This window comes from Charadrius vociferus, unplaced genomic scaffold (assembly GCF_000708025.1).
Source record: "Charadrius vociferus isolate BGI_N301 unplaced genomic scaffold, ASM70802v2 scaffold65, whole genome shotgun sequence".
Taxonomy (NCBI): Eukaryota; Metazoa; Chordata; class Aves; order Charadriiformes; family Charadriidae; genus Charadrius; species Charadrius vociferus.
Window position 1 is genome coordinate 7,103,961 of NW_009649293.1, and position 22,161 is coordinate 7,126,121.

The 22,161-nt window shown below is 41.1% G+C and overlaps 1 protein-coding gene across 1 annotated transcript; it reads right to left on the reverse strand.

Annotated features, from left to right (window-relative positions):
• Positions 1-1,096: 1,096 nt before the first annotated feature.
• On the reverse strand, positions 1,097-20,997 carry TWSG1 (twisted gastrulation BMP signaling modulator 1). The gene is made up of 4 exons (XM_009889072.1): positions 20,837-20,997; positions 13,922-14,021; positions 9,569-9,835; positions 1,097-1,987 (listed from the first exon to the last, which is right to left on the reverse strand). The coding sequence occupies exons 1-4, from the start codon at positions 20,957-20,959 to the stop codon at positions 1,806-1,808; spliced, it is 672 nt and encodes a 223-aa protein (XP_009887374.1). The 5' UTR covers positions 20,960-20,997; the 3' UTR covers positions 1,097-1,805.
• Between the last annotated feature and the right edge of the window lie 1,164 nt (positions 20,998-22,161).

A 22,161-nucleotide genomic window follows, 5' to 3' on the forward strand; every position in this document is an offset into this window, starting at 1 on the left:
CAGCTGAAAACAGTCACAGCCACTTTAACATATTCTTTCTCTCCATTCACTTTTAAGAAACTCAAGCAGAAGAAAAGATAATGTGAATTGTCAAATATAGGAAGAAAACTCCTTCATGATAAGCTAAGTTTTTCTATTCACATCTATGATTTTTTATCATTTAATTGCAAGTTTAAAGTACGAAAGTATTCCGTTATCCACATTCAAAACAATAAACATTCATCTTTCAAGTACTTCTTTATAACTGAAAAAGAGACTGAAGAAAGTAATGTTATTTCACAAGAGTAGGGGTTTTTTATTATTATTTCATCTTATTGAAAGAACTGTATCATGAGAAAAAATGAAAAAAACATTCAGGCAAACTTTTCAACAAAATAAATTTAAAATGACTGCTTTAATTTGTACACGGTACAGATAGATAGGTGTGACTAGAAAACAGTTTAATCCCTCTAGATTGAGGTTAGTGAGAGAAACATGAATAGTCGAATTCTTTTTTTGTGTGTGTGCATACGCATATATGCATTAAAATTTTTTTTCAAGGAGTTAAAACACACATCATTATAAATACCAAAAGCTGATCATTAACTACTCATACACTTTATTCTTGTACTTAGTACCATTATCAGTGGAGCCCTCACTGGGTCATAGTAACTGCTTAACATATAGTAACTGTTAACATATCAAAACCGTTACTTAGAAAAACGGACAGTGTTCTGAACTCAGAACATCCTAATTTTGCCTTTGCAGCCACGTCTTCCCTTCTTCAGTAACAACGTTTGGGGGGGGGCGGAGAAAAAATAATTATGTTTTGGAATAAATATGCACACCAAACTACTAAATGGGAACATGCCTGCTGCCAGCTGCTCAACTGGTAGCCCTGTACCACTTGCTTGTTCATGTCATTTCATTCTTCTTTATTCATTTAGTCATTAAATCCATAATAACCTTTCATGTTTCCTTTACTGAACGTTCTGGGAGTAAGCAACAGTGCAAAAGGAGGGAGATGCAACTGCACTTAACAGCTGTATTTTGGCATCTAAGAGAAGACTGAAAAGGTATTTTTTTTTCTAATATATAAATTATGCAACATAGGCCCCAATGTACGAGAGCAGGGCAAGTGAAACTTGGAAGAAAAGTGTCCCATACCTAGTGTTTTGTTGGGCAGCCCTTCTTAGAAGTTAGGATTTTATCCATGACAGCCCATGCATTGAACTTGAAGAGAAAGCGTGAATTTTTCTTTTTCCCCAAATACCATTTTCACAACAGAAGGCTAAGCGCAAAAACTGGAAGGTAATAAAAGTTGAAAAACAAAACCAGAAGCTAAAACAAAAAAAAACCCCAGCCCCTAGAGAATGACCACCCCCCTCCAACCTAGCAGCCATTTAATTATTTGTTGAACTTAGATGATAGAAATCTCATTACCATATTCCTAAGGTTTCCCTACTCTAAACTACAAGATACAGTACTACATTCTGAAAACCAGTATAGTCAATACTTTCAAATCAAAGGAAAACAATCAGAACAGTAAGGATGAGCATGGCTGTACCATTTGAGTAGAAATAAAGAAAAATAAACTTAAAACATAGTGTTGAAACTTCTACTAGTTAGACTTGCTTACATGAGTTTAAAAAAAAAAAAGAACCAAAAAGTTTTCAGATTTTATACATCTTTTTTTTTTTTTCAACCAGGTACACTTAATTGCAACCAGTAGGCACTCCACCAAAATGCAGTATTTGCAATCCCCATCTCTTTAACTGAGAGAGATTACTTTGGCCTCAGTATTGCTATATTACAATTTTCCTGCTTCAAAACATGCAGTTCATACATTTTACAGTTTTACTGCCATAGTCGATGCATTCTGGCCCAATACACTCACAGCAGGCGTTGTGAAACCATCGGTATTTGGAAGCTCCCATGGACTCGCAAGAGATCTTGCACTGATGTATTGACATGCAGTCATCAAAATACACCACAGTACACATGTGTTCTAAACCAAGAGGGGGGAAAAAATTTGGTTTAAAAGGTCTTAAAATATTTTTAAAGGTTAGTAAAAAAATAATTAAATGTGCAGCGTTTGAAGTAGGATTGCAAATCATCATAACGAAAAAAAGGTGACAGTGAAAGCAGAGCGAAGAGGCAGAGAGCCAAGGTACAAACTATCAACTTCAAGTTTTCAGTGTCTACAACTCAACCTGTTTTCTGCTCTCCATCTGGATTAATTTACTTACATACTCACAGGCAAGAATGTTTTGGGGTTTTGTCCCCCAGTTATGAGGGATACCTTCTAAAGTATAAGGATGGACTATGCCAAAATAACAAGAAGGCACATGTCCTCTGAAGGTAATACCAAAATATCACTTTCACAGTTGCACCAGCAGGTACTATACGCTATCATGAAAAACTTCAGGTTTAGAGAAGTTATTTAAAAAACACCATAACCCACTTAAATAAATGTAAATGTTTCCTTCCCCCCCCAAACTCCACAGTGTTCTTCAGCCACATTAAATCACAGAGCTAGAGAATCCCGTTTTCCTCAACTTGAATCTGCACACGTTTTTCTTCTTTTTTTAGCAACACCACCAGCTTTACTGCTAAGATTAAGAAACCCCTTCTGCCTCAGTGTTGACTTTATGGACTACCATCCATGCAATTACTTGAAATGCCATGAAGTTTGGTGTTGCAACCTCAAACTGAAGCCGAGGCGTTCACCACAACTATAAAAGAAAAATATCCCTCCCCAGTCTACTTCCAATTTTTCAAACTGACAGATTCTACCAACTTTCTTCTGTGCTGACTGGGTGATTACACCGTAACTGTTCATCCTCCAAAGGATCTTGATTGCATCACATTTACCCCCAGCGTAACTTGGCACACTTTGGGGAAAAGCGTAACTGAAAGCTGGCTGCAAACATGAATGTCTCACTCGCACACATCAGACAGATTTGTGAGTGGGAGATGTCAAGGAGAAACATACTGACCTACATTCCAACATGGATTAGAAAAATGTAATCCAAACGTAAATGGTAAATCAAGACAGTGGGGTTTTTTTTGTACGATTATGGAGATACGGAGAAGGGTAAGTAAGCGAAGGACTCTCAGATCAGCGTAGTTAACCACAGCATTTATTCAATCTCTTATCTGTGAGCAAGTCTTGGGAAGCTGAAGTGCACCAAAAACCTCCCTTTCAAAATATTGGTGCCCCATAGATTAGCAGCCTCAGTAATATGCACATCTCACAGCAAGCTCTTGAGGTCCAAAGGTGAGTTGAGGCCAGCAAGGGTCTCCATCACCGTACAAGTCATCAAATCTATGCAGTTGGTTTCCCCAGTGTCAACAATAGATGATCTCCATGATGCCCATGCTTTTGTCAACGACGTACACTGTGGCTGTATAAGTCCTGTCCCATTCTCGGCACTTTGATTTCTATGACCTCTTATAATAAACCCAGAGGCACAGCAACCGGAGGAAGAGAGTTCCCAGAGAGCAAAACCTCTGGCTAAACACAACCAACATATCTACAGCTTCAGTAAGGACACTATTCACAGAGGGGAGGAGGAAAGAGCAAAACAGAAGCATATGCTATGGTACAACGTGCAAAGAGTGACCAGCCAGGTATACACCTAATGTGCTCAGCCAAAGCTGAAAAGTGGTAGGGACATGCAGCCACCACAGTCTCAAAGGCAAGAGTCCACCCAGAGGCCATACAGCAGCTCCATCTTCTTATAGAGAATGCACAAGGACTTGGCGACATTTTATCACGAGCTTAAAAAGCTCAGACTGCCAGGGTCCCAGGAAGGAGCACACTCATCCATTCCCAGGAGGCCCAGACAATCCCAGGTATCTGTCCCACTCTCTCGTCACAGGAGGTTTTCAGTGGAAAGGTAGGGTGTGAGAAAGTAGATAGGAGTCTCCAGGCAGCATTTGTCATGAAAGCTAAGCACCGATGAGTGTCCCGTTAGTCATCCAGTACACTGCTGGCGTGCAAGCACAGGCATCTTACAGAAGCCTCTCTAAGGGTACTCTTTGTACCATCTTGCTTAATTCCAATTCACTCCTCTGATAACTTTTTAGTAGTTTAGTAGTTTTCTTCTCGAGTTTGACCTTAAATGCCATAGGCGGGGTCAGTCTTAGAAGGTGTCAGCTGGAGGCACAAAACTTCTGCCTCGAAACAGGCAATCCTGGCTAATCCAGAAAGATTTCTTGCTGCAAAATCAGATTTTGAGATGCCATCTCCACCTGACTGCCCTAGTCTTTGGATCAGCTTGAGAAGGCAAAATGACTCATGGCTTGCTCTAGATAGTAGTGGAACAACTCTTTCAGGAAACCAGAGTCCTCTCCAAAGGGTTGCCAGAAGTGCTTGCTGCTATCATGTTGATCACTGCACTCCGACTTGCAACATGCAAAGGAAAGCCTACAGTAGGTCAGGAAAGCTTGTCAGGAAAGTTATGCACACTCTGAGGTGGGCTAGTTGGTCCCAGCGCTTACAGGCTGTCTTTACACCAGGGAATGACCAGCCCCTCTGTGTTAGGAGACATCTGCATTAACCTTCATAATAACCTCATCCATGACAGCCTCATCTGTGTTAGTACCAGTTCAGAAGTCCTGGAGAAGCCCAGTTCATCAGCTAATGTCTGCTGAAACGTGAAATAAACCTCTTGTGGAAGAAGAGCTTGTGATTTCTAGGATGTAAAGATCAATGACACTGACCGAGAGACTTAAGCCACCTCTTGGGGGAAAGGAGGCCAGAGGACAAGCAGGACCAGGGCCGTAATACTGGCCAAACCAGATGACAGCAGTCAGGTCCTGTGAGACTGGAGAGACTGGTCTCCCTGACCACTCTCCCAGGACTAAAATGGGAACCAAAGCCAGACCTCAAGCTTATTAAGGTGGCAGCAGCAACCAAGGATATTAAGGAGAGTGGAGAAGAAAGTTTATTTCCACCTGCACACAAGCCAAGAGGATTAGGTCCTAGAGGACCAGTCCAAAACTGCTGTGAAGGGGAGAGGACAGACTGTACAGGGCAAGCCAGAGCCAGCAGTAGATCTGGCTGGTTCCCAGTAGCTGTTGTAAGCAGCTGGAAGACATGCTTATTGTATATGCTACCAAATCAGTTCTGAAGTCTCGCTCACTCAGAGACTTGCCAGGTCTGAACAAGCCAGATTGGCCAGGGTGTTCCTACTTTGTTCGTCACAGGACACTGCTGGTCTTCTCCCCAGCAATGTCTGTGTGCCCGTGTAGAGGCTGAATTACTGAAAGCGGAGAGTTCCTCACCTCAAGCATTAAATCTCTTTTTATAGGCTGCAGAAACAGAGTTACACAGGGAAAAAAAATACATACCTACAGGCTCAGTTGGGATCCGGAAGAGTATTTAAATTGTTTCACAAACTTAATTACATAGTCATCACTTGGCTCCCTCAGTGTAGATAAAAAGGATGTTACGTAGGGCAGTAACAGCTCTTTCATTTGCATTTTGCCAATTTTCACTACAGACTAGGGGTGCAGGGAGGGAGAAGGATGCAGCAGCATTTTTTTTTTCCAGAACACGAGTTTCTCAGCTCCCTCCCCCATCTCTCTGCCCGGCCCTCCCCCCCCGTTGATATTTAACGGATGTTGTGTAGGAGAAACAACAATCAAGTCTAAATTCAAAATGACCAGAAGAAACGGACTCACGTTTCTATCAGGCTTTGCTAGGACACTGTCTGTGCTGCAATGAGATCTATATTGATGCAGTACAGAGGAATTTAGCAATGTGAAAAAGATAGGCATTTTTCCTTAACTTACAAGAACTGAATTGTTCTATCTACAAGATGAAAACAATTTCCCAGTTAATGACAATTCCTTGTATGCCGCATTTGAAGTTAAAGGTGCTATGTAAGTTCAGTTATCTGCTGGTCTGTTTATCGGTAGCTCTAAAAGTACTTAAAAAAGGTAACTGTCTATCCAGCAGCCATACCATTTTATGCCAATCAGAACTTGCAAAAAGAAACATTAAAAAAAAAAAAAAATCTTCCTAGAGTACTTACAGAGGCAGATGCCACTTGACTGGATTTCTAGCTCTCCTCTACCTGGCTGGCACTGGAGGGGAGCGGAAGAACAGAGCAGACGCCATCCCCGGTGTCACCAAGCAGCGTAAGTCAGAAACCCTTAACTACAACACAGATTTTGTTTCATCAGTTGCCAAAAGATTATCTAGTTCCCCCCTCTCTCTCGCCAACATCCTGTCAATCATCTGAAACAATTAAGCTTATTTAAACATCTGAACTCGCACTTCAGAGCTCTGAGGGTATCAGCTAAAAGTAAAGCAAAAAGAATGAAGTATAAATGTAGCTCTAGATTAATAATAATAATCACAGTCTTCTCTGAAGTAGCAGCTCAAATGCCAGAAACTACTGATACAAAGAACTACAGCAGCTCCAGCAGTGCGCACATACTTTGGCAGCTGAAAACGTTAAAAGCCAATTCACAGGAGGAAAGGGAAGACACTCATTAAGATAATAACGGGGAAGTTCAAGGTCTGGCGGCTGGGCTCGCAGTAGGCTGGGGCGAGAAAGGAATGCTTTATATCCCACCACACCCCACCTCCTCCCGGATCTACAGCCGCCCTCCCGGGGCTGGTGGCTTCACGCTGCTCAGGCACAAAGCTCGTGGGTTCCCGTGGCTGGTGCTGCTTTTCCTGGCACTCACCCAGAACTGCATCGAGCAAGCCTGGCACCCTGGACCAGCTTAACGGTGATCCCTGCGTGAACACACGTTGAAACTAAAATCGGAACTGTGTTACGCAGCCATGTCAAGGGGTATTTGTAGGCAGAGCTTTTCCAAACTTTGGTACGTATTCCAGAAGACAGCACAAAGACCACTGTCCCCTTACCAAAATCCACCTCTCATTAGCCCCTCTCCCTTTACAGGCAACGCAATAGGCTGCTGCCAGCACACCATGTTGGACTGAAGCATGCAAGGAGCCACAGAAGAACCACAAAATGGAGAAAGCACAGCGCCATAAAGAACATAGAAAGTATCCATGTTCCTGCTCACATGAATATTCTTTCAAACCGCTGAATGTCACGGTGTTGAAGACAACAGCTTAGCAAGTCACCTTAAGGACATCTCCATTTGCAAGATCTGCCCTTAAGCATAGCAGCACGTTTAGGGAGAAGGAAAGGGTAAAGAGATGGTCTTCCGTTTCTTCCACTGCAGGCTATGCTTGTATTGACTGCAATTGAGCACGCGCACACACACACGCACAGATCCATTCCTTTTTTCAGTGGTTCTTCTAACACATGCTACCTCGTTAAACCACTGTGACTCAATTGTGTGACTGAACTTTGCACAGGCAGAAGCCATCAGACTCCAGCAACTTCCTGGGCTCCCCCTCTGCACCCATGCTCACAAGGCTCTTTAGCCCTTGACCTACTACCCCTCCACCTTTTGGTTACTGCTTCCCCAATGAACTCGTCAAAAAAGTATTAAAAACAATGCCACCCCATGGCTTACACAACATCCAACACAAGAGGTACAATTTCCCAGTTGTTCTTGCTTCCACCAAAATAAACACGAACCGACCAAGGCCAGCAGCCAACTTTTCTTTTCACCTTCTGCTGTTCTCAATGCTCAAATCATCCATGCTTTTATAAGCAAACTTCAACATGACTTCTGAAAAAGCAGAGCACTAGAAAGTTATCCACCTTGTGACCAAGAAAGGAGAGACCCCTCAACTGGCTTACATATTTAGATACTTAAAGTATAGGATGCTGAAAGCCATTTTCTACCTTTTCCAGCTCTTCACTCATCACTAAGATGGAGGAAGCATAGTCAATGATTGCAAGAACAGCTCTGACATTTATTTCTGTTCTAAGTGTCTACTGAAGCCTGAAAACCAGTGGCATTTGGTAACTATTTCCAAATATAACTGTTGGTTTTGGACCGTCATCATTCCAGTGAAAGCTCTCTCAACCTAATCTCTAATATGTTCTTAGTAAATCAAATGAAGGAGACTTTTGACTAAGAAGAAATTGCAGTGTTATGTATTTGTCTGTGTTGTTAAACTCAAAACTCCTCCACACCCTTGAGATGCAATTCAAATTCCAAGTTTAATCCAAAACTATCATTAGCCCATCCTGTTGGTATGGTAGTAAAGGACTGTCAGGGAACAGCCATCTGGGCTGCAGTACCTAAGTACAGTGGGATATATTCAAGATTGTTCTAAGCATAATTTTTTTTCCCCCCACATATAATTTACATCTTTAAATACTGTAGTGTTTGCACACAGGGCTTTTTGTGGCTTGCCATTTAACATGCCTTCCTGCATCACTCTCATAATGGCGAGCAAGCGTTTTAATAACGTCAAAGACATATGAATGAGATGCTTTTTGACCATCTGGTTTCCCAGTTCTGGAATTAATTTATTTTTCTAATGTGCCTTAACCAAAGGAAATTAGAAAAGTTGCCATTATCGTCCCATTTAACCAACAGCAGTCCTACTCAGAAACGTAACTAGGTCAAAGGTTCACAATGGTATGGAAAAGCAGTGTGTCCATCAATTAGGGTATCTTTCATTGATAAGATAGAAGAGCCATCACAATAGCAACATATGGGGTTACGAATATTTAAAGCGTGTGTTGGGAAGGAAGCAAAACATTAATTACAATAATAAACAAATCAGATGCTTTTTTTTCCTTGTTAAGCAGCAATTTCACTATGAACTGCTTCTGAGATTCTTTTAAGTCTGATGTAATAATTTGCAGGGAAAAGTATTTCAGGTTTAGTATGGAAACCAGGAAGCAGAGAGTATTTTTCTTATGCCACTGTTATCACTACCTCAAACTTCTCATCTTCCCCCCTCCCAGCAAACAATATTCTGAAGTCTGTCCTCTAAACTGAGGGTGAGAATATAAAAAACTTGGTAAAAAAAAAAAGAGGAACGAGTCCATACGTTGAACCCCCACCCCTAAAGTGCTTATTTTTAAGGCTGTCTGTCACATATCCCTCCTCTACATAAAGAGCTATCTTGCTAAACTTGCTCAGGTTTACTATTAATCCTGGATCTCCTACAAACCGTCCTTCTAAAGAGTTTAAATTATGCCAGCTCAGATGAAAGAAATACACATCTACTGCAGATACAATGGTTTATGGCATGTGGCTTTCTCAAACTTCTGAAGCCACGTGTTCCAGTTGCCTAAATCTGCACTGACACATGAGGTGGATTCAGTTACTGATCTGTCCTGTCTCCTAAGCTACAGGTAACTGCTTCAAAGTCAAAGAACATACCGTGCCAGTGCACATGAAATTACGTGAACAAACTGCCTCATGCCACAGGAGGAATAATAGAGATAACAAACTCATGTGGTTCAGCATCTCCTAAGATCAACAGACATTTTAACACCATTTTCCATGGTCCTCAATACTTTTGCCTCACTCCTTTTGTTATGTCATGCTCAAAATGAAACTGAACTTTTCACACTTTTTTACGGGAAAAGAAGAAGTGAGCACAGACAAGCACAGAATATGCACTGAGAAGGCTTCTAGAAGAGACGAGAGGAAGCGCTAGGAATTTAGACGCTACGCTCATTACCTTTGTCACTAGAGTAAGGTGTGTGGACATTGTTGCTTGGGACAGATACGTTCTGATGCTGTGGTTGGTTCACTGTTTCTAAAAAGGAAACGAGGTTCTCATGGTGCGACAGTTCTTCTGCCACAGGGAAGGAAACGATATTCCAGTTCAGCTGAGTATCCCCTTCTGTCAGGGCCCGGAAAAGTGAAGGAATCGGTTCATGCAACTCCTCAACAGTGCTCTTGGATGTTGGAGGTGTGTCACTGTAATTGCGAGGATTGCACATACCTGCAGAGGAATGGAACAGTAAGTTACACCAAACTCCCTAAACTCTTCTCCTTGAAACCGGCAGGAATATTTAGAAAATCAAAATTCCTTTTTTTTTTGCAGAACAGAGCCCTTTCATATATATCCCACTCTTAGCTCAATAGCAGAAGTGTCACCAAATACAGCAGGACGAGCTTTCCATAACGGCACGTTTCAGATCTCTGCGGAGTTCCACAAAACACACCTATGACTTGTGAGAGCCAAGTGAAAAGAAAAACCTCATCTAAACAGCACTTCGCTTCCCTTTTTATGCTAGCATGACAGTTCAGAATATGAAGAGTTCAAGGAAAGTTTTGTCTCCCCTGAGAAAAGAGACAAAGCACAGTATAATCGATATTAGCATAAATCTGGAACAAAAGCTTACGACTGAACGAAGACAGTATCTTGACAAGTCCTGAGGTACATGAAACTTTTGATCACAATTCAAGTATTTGATCTCATCTGCTGCAGCAGTGCACTAGATCTTTTTAGGTGTCTGCCAGAGATGCAAAGATCACTATCAGGAGGGAGCAAGAGTCTGCTTTACCTTTAAAGAGTTTACTTTACCTGCTTAGAGACAGCTGAGGTGAACCTCGGTTTGCTACTTAGTTGGAGGGGTCACTACAGGCAAAATGCTTATTTCCAGGTTAGCTCTTCCTTATTCTTCAATGTCATTTGTGGTATCATTTTTTTTTTAAACCTTGTAATATTTTTTCTCTTTGCCACTTCCTACTAAATGTTTTTGTGATGTGCAATGCAGATAACTTTTTTTCATTAACCATTTAAACACCAACATTTATTACTAGCAATGAAACTGAAGGGTATCTTGATTTAATCCGAACATTGAAGTAACCAAGATTAAAAAAGGAAAAGTTGTATCTGCGTAGGTATTTAAAACCAGAAGCCATAAAACACTATTAGAAGTCACCAGGCAAGAGACAGACAAATCCATTTTCCTCATGTACATCTGGATATCGTTTTGGGTAGCTTCACAGACACAGTTTTAGACAGCTACAGCTGCAAAGCACACCAATCCTTGAAGTACCAAAGCGATACGGGCCATAAATGTTCAAAGCCTACCTGCCTTGCGGAACCAGAGAAGCATCTCCTGCCCTGCAGATACATCAGGACTCCAGCTTACAGAAATCATGTTTAACTACAGCCTTATACAAAATCACCATCTTTTCAATCTACATAGATGGATTTTCATAATGAACAAAACAGAGTGAAGTTCATCCATGGTGATTAGCATGAGATCTGGCAAATCTTAAGCAAGTGGTTAGCATTACCAGCATTTAATAATAGGAACAACACAAGATAACCTGCTCCTATAAAAAGGTCAGCCAAGTATTGGGTAGCAAAAAAAATAAACCTCTCCTCCAAACAACATCAGGTCACACTAAAAGATTCCACTTACACAAACTTCCTACCACAAACAAAAATTTTCCTAGTCCTCTCAACTAGGTTTGTTCTTCACAGATGTTCTTGGACTCACTGCTTTAATTAAAAAATTTCTATCCCTGCATTATCACCTTTTAGTAAGCACTTGGAATATTCACCATACAATTGTAGTAAAGGATGCCCACACGAAAATTAATTAGGAAGACATTAAACCAGGTAAGAATTTTGTACAGATACATCACAAGATGTATACTTGCATTGATGTCATTGTATTAATGTTGTGAAATGAAACCAGTGAGCCTTCTAGAGGCCCCTCTGACAGGTTGGATTCGGAAAATAAATTTCACTGGTAAGAGGGACACACAGGAAAAAATAACATCAAGATTGTTTGTTAAGTAATTGCAGAATGTGTACAAGTTTGTGTAAATATCAATGCAGTATGAAAATATTATCTTAAGATGGTACCAAGAAACCATCACTCATAGTTTAATGGGTAACTGCTCATTCCAAAGATACTTCCCTCTTACTATTTTTTAAAGTATTTTAATTATACTAATTATATTTATATATGATAATTATAAAATAGTAGCTTTGGTTAAAACAAAAATAAAAAAGCTTAACTTAGGAGCAACTGGTAAGGAAAAAACATGTCTACATTACTGCTTTGGAATGGATGAGAAGATGCAGAAATCGGCTGTTGAAACAATGGACACAGACAAGCCTTTACATGAGGGACTAGAAGAGCTTAACTCACAAAGCTTAGAAAAATAAAGAAAAGAGGAACCTGTTGCTGTTCTCCCTCCTCCAGCATAGTTTTCCCTGTCAGAGAAAGGAGATGTCGTCCACAGAAAACACACGGCATCAACTGAGCATCAGCAAAGTTAGTGCTGGAGGGTAGGAGGTAATTCCTGACCTCAGAGCAGTCATGACACAAAAGACACGACAACCCATCTGCTTTTACATTACACATGATCACCTTAGAAAGAGACTTAAATATCAGCTCAAGTATCAGCAAATAACTGTCTCCAGGAAGCAGGGTATGGCACGAACTCCTGTTTCCTTATTTGAATAAGGCCACAGCAAGGATGACCCTACACTGAAGAGAAGAAGAACAGGACCATACCATGGAACCAACAAGGGCTGAGGCGCTCACAAAACTATCAGGAGATATTTTAGTTTACTCAGTACTGGGAAACTGAACCTGAAACCTCGTTAACTTCTCTGCTGGATAACACCATGGGAAAGAGCAGCAGAACAGTGAGTAATTTGCAGATTCAGGAAAAAACAAAGAAAAACCACCCTATGTGCGCACTTCCCTTTTTTTCTTCACAATCTCAGGAGGTAGGTTCTTCCACTACCTAGAGGAGATTGGCACACTATGCCTTGCTTTCTGCAGCAGATCATGGTTCTGAACTAGGGAAATAACGGACTACTTTATTCCTCATGCTATGATTGAGTATGGCAACAGCGCACTTTAGTATTATGTTACAAAAACCAGGAAGACATTGGAAGGACAAAGGAGATGGGGGAAAAAGGAGATACATATGGTGGTTTGGTTTTTTTTTTTCACTTTTCAAGGAGCGCAAGATCAAATAGAAAAAACGAACTGTAGGGCCTCTTTCTATATGTACACCCTCCACAGGGGCAGGGGCTGAAAATACTTCATGCCATTGGGAAGAATCACACATGCGCAGGACCAGGCCACTCCACTGCGTACAGTGGAGCAAAGGTAAGCTAGCCGGAACCGAGCAAAAAGCAGAATGTCAGAAAGCATATTCACATCATGATGGAACAGGAGAAGCAATGGACTGCGCTGAAAAGGAGCATTTTGACACTAATCATCTTCATGAATTCAGAGAAGACCCAGCCAGCCAGAGAAGCTGAGAGCAGCTACAACACTCGAGACACCCTACACCTACAACACCCTTTTCATGGAAGCCAGAAGGACTTTGAATGGCAGCAGAGGGACACTTCCCACAACCACGGGAGGATGAAGCTTTCTATAAATTTAAAACAAGAGACAGAACTCGAATACATCCTCCTTAAGCAGAGGCAGCATTCACTTGCAAACATCTGGGCACTCTGAACACTACCTGTTAGTAGTAATGCTGTTCTTGTTAAGGCTATCATCCAATCCTACAGTAAGAACTTTTTTGCCTCTTTCTTACACTCTGAAGGGCTGTTTTTGCAAATAAAAGAACAATGAAAACATTGGGCCATGAATATTTACTACTAGTCCCAAGGATTCACAAGGCAACTCAAACCTAAAATTGACCCTGTGCAGTATCTGTCAAAACAGTGTACAGTGAGAAGAAACCTCCATACAGCATCCAACCCCATGAAGCAGGTGCTGTTTAGTTTCTTCAAGATGACAATTCAAAAAAGAGTTTATGTTTTAGAGACAAAATTAGTAGTCAGTTATGATGACATTAACCAAGCAAAATCTGGACTACTGCCACCCCCCATCCCATCGAGCAGATACAGCCTTCAAATATTTTGTTCCCCACAGTAATTTATTCAGTACCCACAGAACGAGCTGCAAGATGTTTAAAGCACATATTCTGTCCCGATGTTTTACTTCTATTATAAGACTGTGAGCTCAGCATGTGGCAGGAGGAAGCAATTTAAAAACAGAAAAAAGAAAATCCCAAAGAAATGCAAACTTACCAACACAGTCACAGCACTCATCCCAAAGTGTGCCCAGGCAGAGCATGCACTCCTTACAGCAGGAACAGTTCCCTTCCCCAGGGCGGCACTGACACAGCTCCTGAAAACAACAGAAACTCGTTACACCGCAGCAATCCCAGATGTAAAATGCAAACACGGCAGAGCAATTCTTCCTCAAGCTGCAACTCAAATTAAGGCATTAAAAAAGCTTAGTACACTAATACAGTGAGTAAACGGTAAAATAGTTCCAGCCAAAAAACTGATCTTAGTTTACAAAAGGATCTTTTGCAAGTTCGGTTGTGTTGGTTTTTTTTTTTTTTTTAAAGGTGACATTCGAAAGACAAATCTGAAGTCAGCATTCAAAAAAGAAAAGAATCCTATTCATGGGAAAGGTGTGTGCACTTCTGTGTATGCCTACAAGTTCTTTGAAACTTTTCCCATCACAACAGGAAATTCAAAGATGGATGTTTCTTTTTCTATAAATAGTGCGCGTATGTTATAATTTAGCTAAAAAAGGAAGTTACTTTAAGCCGTATGCATAGTCAAGAAGATACACAACGTCTACCATCACATCTATTTGTGCATTCTAAAAGGAACTTATTTAGTTAAGTCATCAGACCACAGGATTTTGTGCATCTCTGAATGAGTGTTATACATTGCTCTCCATTTGCAATATTAGTGACCAGATTATTTCCCCTCCCCAGGTCCAGCTGATTCATTTTTTGCTATTATGAAAACAACCCTCTCCCTCCTCCCCTCCCAAACCGACACCTTGGGATACTTCCAACACTTCTGGAGCCTCCGGGAAGTGAAATGGTAGGCATATGCATTTTTCTTTAATTGTTATTAAGCTAAAAAAGTGGAAAAGGCATGGAAGCAAGAAGACAAACCCTTCACTTCCAATTACTGAAACCTGAAGGCACAGGTTTAGCAACCCTGCTGAAGACATACACTTGTGGACCTCGCAGCATGGAAACTGCCCACGTGGGTGAAGGAAATCTGAAAATCAGGCGGTCTCCTTCCCTCTAGCTCAAATCCGCACTAGCGATTACAGTTTGGCTGAAGGACTGTGGCTACATGACAATAACATATGGGCTTGAATCATGGCCTAGTGCAAAGTCAAGAAGTCGCATTTGGTTGTCCTGAGAATTTGGTTTTGATGACATCTGTCCAACTATGACATTACGCACAACTGGTGAGAAAATAAAATCTCATTACTGGAAGCACTGACCACAGGATCCTTCCCACCCCCAGCTTTACTGGAAGAGCCATCGGCAAATCTCTGCTATGCACTGGACCAGGGAGATGATGCCCATCCCCGCTCTTTGATCTTGAAGCAAGCGAAGCTTCAGGGCTCCCAGTTCTGGACTAAAACTGAACAAACTCCCAAACCTGCTGCAAACGTACTACACTGTATTAATGCAGTACAAATTCACTGATGCGTTATTTTTCCATTCACTTCACACCTGATCAGAAATCTTCTTGAAGCCAGCAAAGAAACCAAATTCAGAAAATATTGTGTTTTCTATGTAACACTGAGAAACGCTGTTGCCTGCAGAGTTTAATGTGAACTGTTTGCCCTGCTGAGTGATCGAGTGTGAACTTCTGCTCCACATGCATTTCTGCAATACGCAGTCTTAGTAAGTCCTGATTTTTTATTTAGAGTGGAAAACTACCAAGATTTTTTACTTTTTCATCCTCAGTTTATTAATGTCACCTATTACTATGCTGTTTCCAAGTGAAAGATGAAAAACAGGCTCACTAATAAAATATACAATTTTTTCCACAAGAGGAGACACCACAAACTTAGAAAGATGACTTATGTGAATGAATGACGCATTTCTAAAATATTTATCTTACCGTTTGATAAACAGATTGTGTCAGCCTTGAGAATAAAAGGCTTGAATAAAACAACTTTAAAAACAACCATGAGTAACATACTGTTACTTTGGCCAGAGAACAGCATTAATACATATTGGCATTAAAAATATCCTATATATTTGTTCTTTAACAGTAAAACTGGGCAAACAACTTCATGCTTATTAAAGACATTGCAACACCAACAAGCCAACATGTGGGAGGAAGCGATTCTCCATAAACTATTAAATGTAAAGTATGAAGTAAAGCCAGAAAATTCACTAAATTTAAGTTGTTTCAGTTTTATAGATTGCACTGTGTGAATCTAAGAGAAGAGTATTCTCACTGAATTAAATGTAACCTTAAATTATGCATTTGCAATGTAATAAAAAAAAATCTGCTTATCTTCGATACGTGTAAGCACTAGCTTGGGGTAGCATCACTACACCTACCAATATTTTAACAACTTTCTTTTTATAGGAAGGGCTTATGAACAGTGTAATTTTTTAATTTTGTTTTCCATTTTTATGCTTTACCTTTTTTTATCTTGGAGAGGGAGGAAAGAGCAACCTGATTAGTCTTCTGCACAGTTCTCCAGCTCCCTCCTTCTCACAGTTCGACTGTCTCTTCAGGGCAATAACTGTATGTTTTTCCATATATGTGTTTGCACATACGTGGTTTCCTTAACCACTCTTGAGTCCTTCTGCCTGACTCATCCACATTGGATACTTGTGCAGGATACATCTTTTTAAAAGAATGCTTACATGAGACGTGGGTGAAGTGAGGCAGAATGAGAAACGGTCCTTGTTGATAGCTGGGGGTGGCGAGGCGTCAGTGGAAGAAAGTATTACTCATAAGTCAACTTGGCAATTTCCCAAGCTCAACTACTGAAGGTGCATCGGGGAACGTATTTTGCTAGGCAAGAAATAAGCCTCTCAGTCTAAAAATACAGCATTAAATAGGAAGCAGGCATGTACAATAAAGATACTTCTGCTCCAGAGAGCAAATAAAGATTTTTTACAAGGTATTTAACATCTGCATTTTTTCAAAGCTTCCTTGAAACGACAGAGACTATTTTCTCAGTGCAGTGAGAAACAGGACCTGAAGGCATTGGCAACATCTCTGCAAACTGGAAGGGGGAGTGAAAGAAAAAGAGCTAATGTTTTTTCCTAGAACAGTTTAATAACAGAAAATCTCCTGGAAGCAAACCAGCCAGAACTGTTTTGTTAACCCAAATGCGTTACGTACTACAGCTACAACATACACACTAAAAGTAATTTTTAGATGCCTAAGCCCTGAAGTTAAGGAGTGGTGTTTATTTCATACCACAGAGCTAAAAAGTCTTGGAAATCCTTTCAAGCTGACAAGTTTGTACACAAAATTAAGAGGAGGTGAAGACAAAGATGAAGACAGATTTCAATCGGAACGATACCGCACCAGCCAAGGTGAACGCAGACAAGTAGTGTTCAGGCGAGAAAACTCTCTATTCTCCGGAAAACAAACCCTCTTCAGAAAGATCTGAAATCCATGCCTGATCTGTAGCACCATTTATTTCCTACATAACAGCAGTAGTTTGAAGAGCTGTTGCAGATGAGACCGCATCGCTCGGCTTCCAGCACAACACGGCTGTACCACCCAAGCCTGACTACTGCAGGTAGCTCTGCACCGCAAGAGCCAGCCTGGGACTCGCCTCAAACCCGTTTGCTACGAACAATTGTGGGAACGTCCCATCCTAGAGGTTTCTGCCTTCAAGGATTTCCTCCATGTTGCAAGGACACAACATAGGCCTCCGCTCCGCCCAGCCAGCGTAACTGGCCTTCTCATCTCCTCCACACATGGAAACATCAAAACAACCCGTGCGTCCAAGTCAACAGCAGATGTGCTAGAATAAATACTGCAACATGCATGCCATGCACAACCAAGGCTTGGTGGCCTACCTGAAAAGCAAGGTAACAGTCAGTTATTGACTTCAGTGCCCCAGTCCCAGAGACACGGGAAGAAACTACATCCAAAGCCTTCAAGGGAACTAATTTTGTGGTCCCACTCCGCCTACACTCCCAACTCTTATCCACAACTTCAACAACTACAGGAAGCCACAAAGTTTTTCTTGTGAAGGCTAAGCTTATGCAGAGAGATGCCTCAAGCTATTTTCTTACAGGTCTTCGCTTACAGAAAAACAAGAAGTAGACTACGAGAGCACCAATAAAGCTAGAGACTCAAGATGTAAAAGGAAAGCTGAATGCATGCGAGTTGTTGATCTCATGCTCTGTTCTGGATCTAACAAAATAAATATTTACGTAGGGACCACCCTTACATAGAGCAGCTCCTAAGGAGTGGCAGTAATGACTGTGCTGACTTCTAGCCCTGCTGGCAAAAATATTTATGTTAGCCATATGCTTTTTGAGAGAGCAGGTCTTTTGTCTCGTTATGCCTCTAAGACAGGCAGCCTCACTTTCTGCACGCAGATGCAGATGACAAACATTCACATTCTGTTTGCTCCCCGAGTTGTCTCCGAGTGACATTATCTTGGTTTCAAGCCATGGATTTTGCCACACTAGAACAGTTATAAAAATAGGCTAGGGAAAAATGTCATGCGATAGTCAAGCAAACTCACTCAACACAGTATTTTATTTTTAAGTTCAGATTTCTCCAGAAGAGCTCAGAGAGGAGAAAAACAATACACAGATATACTCTACTTGTATACCCACCCAAGAAATAACACACACTTCACATACCAGTGCAGCGCTTCTGCCACAACAGCACTGAAGATATATTAAAAAAAAAAAAAAAAGCCAAGAAGAAAGATGACAATTGCTTTAAGCCAAAGCTTTAGGAGTCTTCGTATTCACAATCAGACTAGTCTGACCTGATCTGTTCTTCTATAAAGAATGAATACTGACTGGTATGTCAGGCCTGTTCGCAGGCAGAGAGCAGCCAGACGGTGAAAATGAACAGCGGCATTCCCCCGTAATTGTACACAACTCACATGGTCTAAGTTACTTCAGGGTCTTGAAGAATTGCATATGATTTGAATTTTAGGGAAACGCTTTAAAAAGGCGTTTCACATCACCTGTACAAAGCAAGAGAGAACACACCCACAACAAGTAAAGCAGCGCTGGGGTCTGTCTGCACGCGCAGGGCTGTGTCGCTCCAGAGATGCTCACATAATCCAAGCAACGCACAGTCATGAGAGCCACATTCATGCAGTGCTAAACCTCAGTTGTCTTACTCCCAGCCGAGGAAGGATTCCAGTAGCATTAGCTCCACTTCTCCCCAGCTGTACTGTATTCAGACTAGCTCATAAAAATAAAGTTTAAATGCTGGGTGTCTCACGCTTGACTCGATAAAAGTTAAGTGGTTACTTGGGAAGAAGATGTCTGTCATTTCATGGATGGTGGACTCCATCAGCAGCACAGGAAAAGGAGACAATAAATCTTTCCTGTTTTCCCTTCATCTGGACCAAGACCTTTCCTCCGATTCAACAAATCTGTACCACTGCCTTTGCTGTTTAACTGCCTTGTACTTCCAAGGCCACAACTAGCATCTTACTTTTTAAAGGTTTCAAGCCTAGAGGGGATTTGAAAAAATGCAACAGAAGGAACTTGTTTGTCACAGTGCACCATGACCAACGTGCCAGCAGAAACTTGAACCTTGTCTTTGAAATGGTAAAAGTCAAAAGCCTCTTTCTTGCTCCCATATTCAACAACTCCACAAGACCATGGTGGGGATAGGAGAAGCAGCATTTTTTTTTTTTTTAAAGCAATGGCAGTGCAGAAGCCAGAGAGAAGACAGTTCAGCCTACAGCCAGTCTTCATTCCACAGGATGATTTGTGAATTTGGCAAGTATTTTTATTTGTAAACCAGACAAATTTTATAAGGAAGTCAATGAAATGAAGTAAACACGGAAATGCTTCATGCCACTTCTGCATCAGTTTTCAGACTGTGATCATACATTTACAGTAAGCACACTAGCACATTACTGGCATATATTTGTGGTCTCTGCTTTTGCCTTTCCAATCTACAAAGAGGCAGTAAGAAATGGTTTCTTTTAAGGAAGCTGCAACTGACCACGTCATGGCTCCTTTTTTCAATATGGAGTCAAGAAGCAGTAAATAAAGACTTGGTAGATACTAGAACTGCTTGCAATTCCGCTACAAAAGGTGCTTTTGTTCTGCTGCAGTCCATGCCTCTTAACTCCTGCTGTAAGAAGAGGAACCTGCTCTCAGTACGTTTCTTTCACTGTGCAGACAGACACACAGCGAGTCAAAAGCGGCGGCTGGATTTCACTTTAACATCCATTGCCTACCAGTTCAACACATAAGTTTTTGTTTGGTTGTTTCTTCTTTTTTTTTTATTTTTAAGGTAGATCTGCATGCTTTCAGAGCTTGCTCACTACCATTAGTAGCCATAGGTCCCTCCTGATTAAAGAGTTTTTCCAAATGCACCTCAGGGCTCTAAGACAAGTTAGGTCTCTGCTCATGTTAGTTTTCAGGAACCTTTTCATTGACTGTACAAACCTGATGTTATAGGCAGTGGCAGGCATCAATTACTGACCCTCTGCACGGGCAGGGAGATTTAAGAAAGTGGACAGATTGCAAGTGGAGGGGAACAGATACGGGGAACATCTCAGACAGATATGGGAACACTGTAAGCACATTTGAACTGCTGGTATTGCAGGTGTCTAAAAAAAACCCAACTGTTACCCACAGAAACCCTTCTAATATAATGTCTGTTTTAAATTGCTGCTTGTTCATAATATCACTAATAAAGATACTGGAAACTAACAGCATAACTGGTAGTGGTTTTAACTATAACTTAGCAATCCTAATACTCAACTTGTTTCCATTAAAACAAGAAACATCCCTATATGCACTTATCTATAAAACAGTCGTTAATCTGCATTTACATATGCAGGAGACCATAATCAACTTCTTTTTAAAAAAAACCCACTATTTAACAGAAAACCCTGGTTACTTGTATCACTGAATCTTTTCAAGACACAGCTTCAGAACTGTTTCTTAAATGCTTAAAAGCAAATAAAGGAAACACAACTCATACCTGTATCAGGCATTTACTGACATCGCTAGCACAGAGCGCCTTATTGCAGCCTGTTGATGACTGGACCCACAGCAGGAACAGGAGGAGAGTGACTGTGGGCGCTGTGACGTACTGCGACCTCATGTTTCCTGCAGGTGGGCAATCTTCACAAGTACTGCAACCAGCACTGAAATAAAAACCAGCAACTGAAAAGGCTATTGGGAAAAAAAGTTAAACCCTACTTCCCATCCCCCTTGCAGTTCCTTCAAAAGAGATTCACATTTTTTGAAAAAAAAAAAAAAAAAGACAAAAAAAAAGGTCAAATCGGGGTGCTGAACAACAAACCCAACCCCTCCTCTCCCAGCTATCTTGCTTATTTGCAGCTTTCTGTTACTGCACCTTTGGATTAAAACTGCAGTAAACTCAACGTGAACAATCTCGAGTTTGCAATATCAAACGTGGTATCATATAAATAGTGACAATAAAAAAATGCCTCAGAAGAGAAAATCCACCAACGAAGACCTAATTCTGTAAATGCATAAAGCAGACAGGTTACATGTAGTATCTCCTCAGGCTAATGATACACACACAGGTGTGTAGGACCAAAGCTATACAGTAACCTTTTTACAACAAGTGTAAGGTAAGTTGCTGTGTCACCTTTGATGTAGACAGACAGTTGTTTTCATACCAACGGAATGTCACACAGGCTTTTTTTTTTTTAATTTACAGCCACCAATGGTAAAAAAGTACCAGAGACTTTGAACAATGCAACTTTCAAGACCCACGGCAAGTGACTCCAGTCAACCGGAGATGAGCATCTGCTACTTCAAACAGACAGAAGAACTGCGTTTGTTCAAAGCATTCCACCTTTCTCCCTTTGGGAAAACACAGCATCTCGGCAGGTGGTATTTCTTACAAATACAGGATGATGGTGGTGAGCCAGTGAGTTTTTGCTTGCGCTTAGCGTGTGAACCCAGTCAAAAGAGGACCCTATTGCACTAGGCACCGTACCAACATATAATAAAAGGCAGCCCATGTTTGGGCAAGCTTACAGTGAGCCTGCATTGTTCTCATAAGAGGGAAAAAATGCTAATGGGGCACTGGATTTCTTTCTTTCTGTATCTAGAAATGTTCTTCTGCTTTACGAACTCAAAAAAAAAAAAAAAAATCCATCCCTCAATTAGCAACATCCAAAGATAAAAAAGCAGAAAAACAAGCCAACAGGTAAATAAGGCACAATCGGGATACTTAAAGCCCGTGTCAGATTAATCTTTCTTACAACGGTTATTAAAGGCTTCTGGATCTGTCCCCGTTGGGCGCACCGCCATCCGTACCCAAGCAGGACT

Bases quoted from the DNA above. Each gene is read 5' to 3' on its own strand.
- TWSG1 (XM_009889072.1), bottom strand. From the start codon at position 20,959: ATGAGGTCGCAGTACGTCACAGCGCCCACAGTCACTCTCCTCCTGTTC. The intron at 9,836-13,921 runs GTAAGTTTGCAT...ATTCCTCTGCAG, and splicing joins TGAGTGCTGTGACTGTGTTG to GTATGTGCAATCCTCGCAAT. The intron at 1,988-9,568 runs GTAATGAGCGTA...CTCTTGGTTTAG, and splicing joins ACCTTACTCTAGTGACAAAG to AACACATGTGTACTGTGGTG.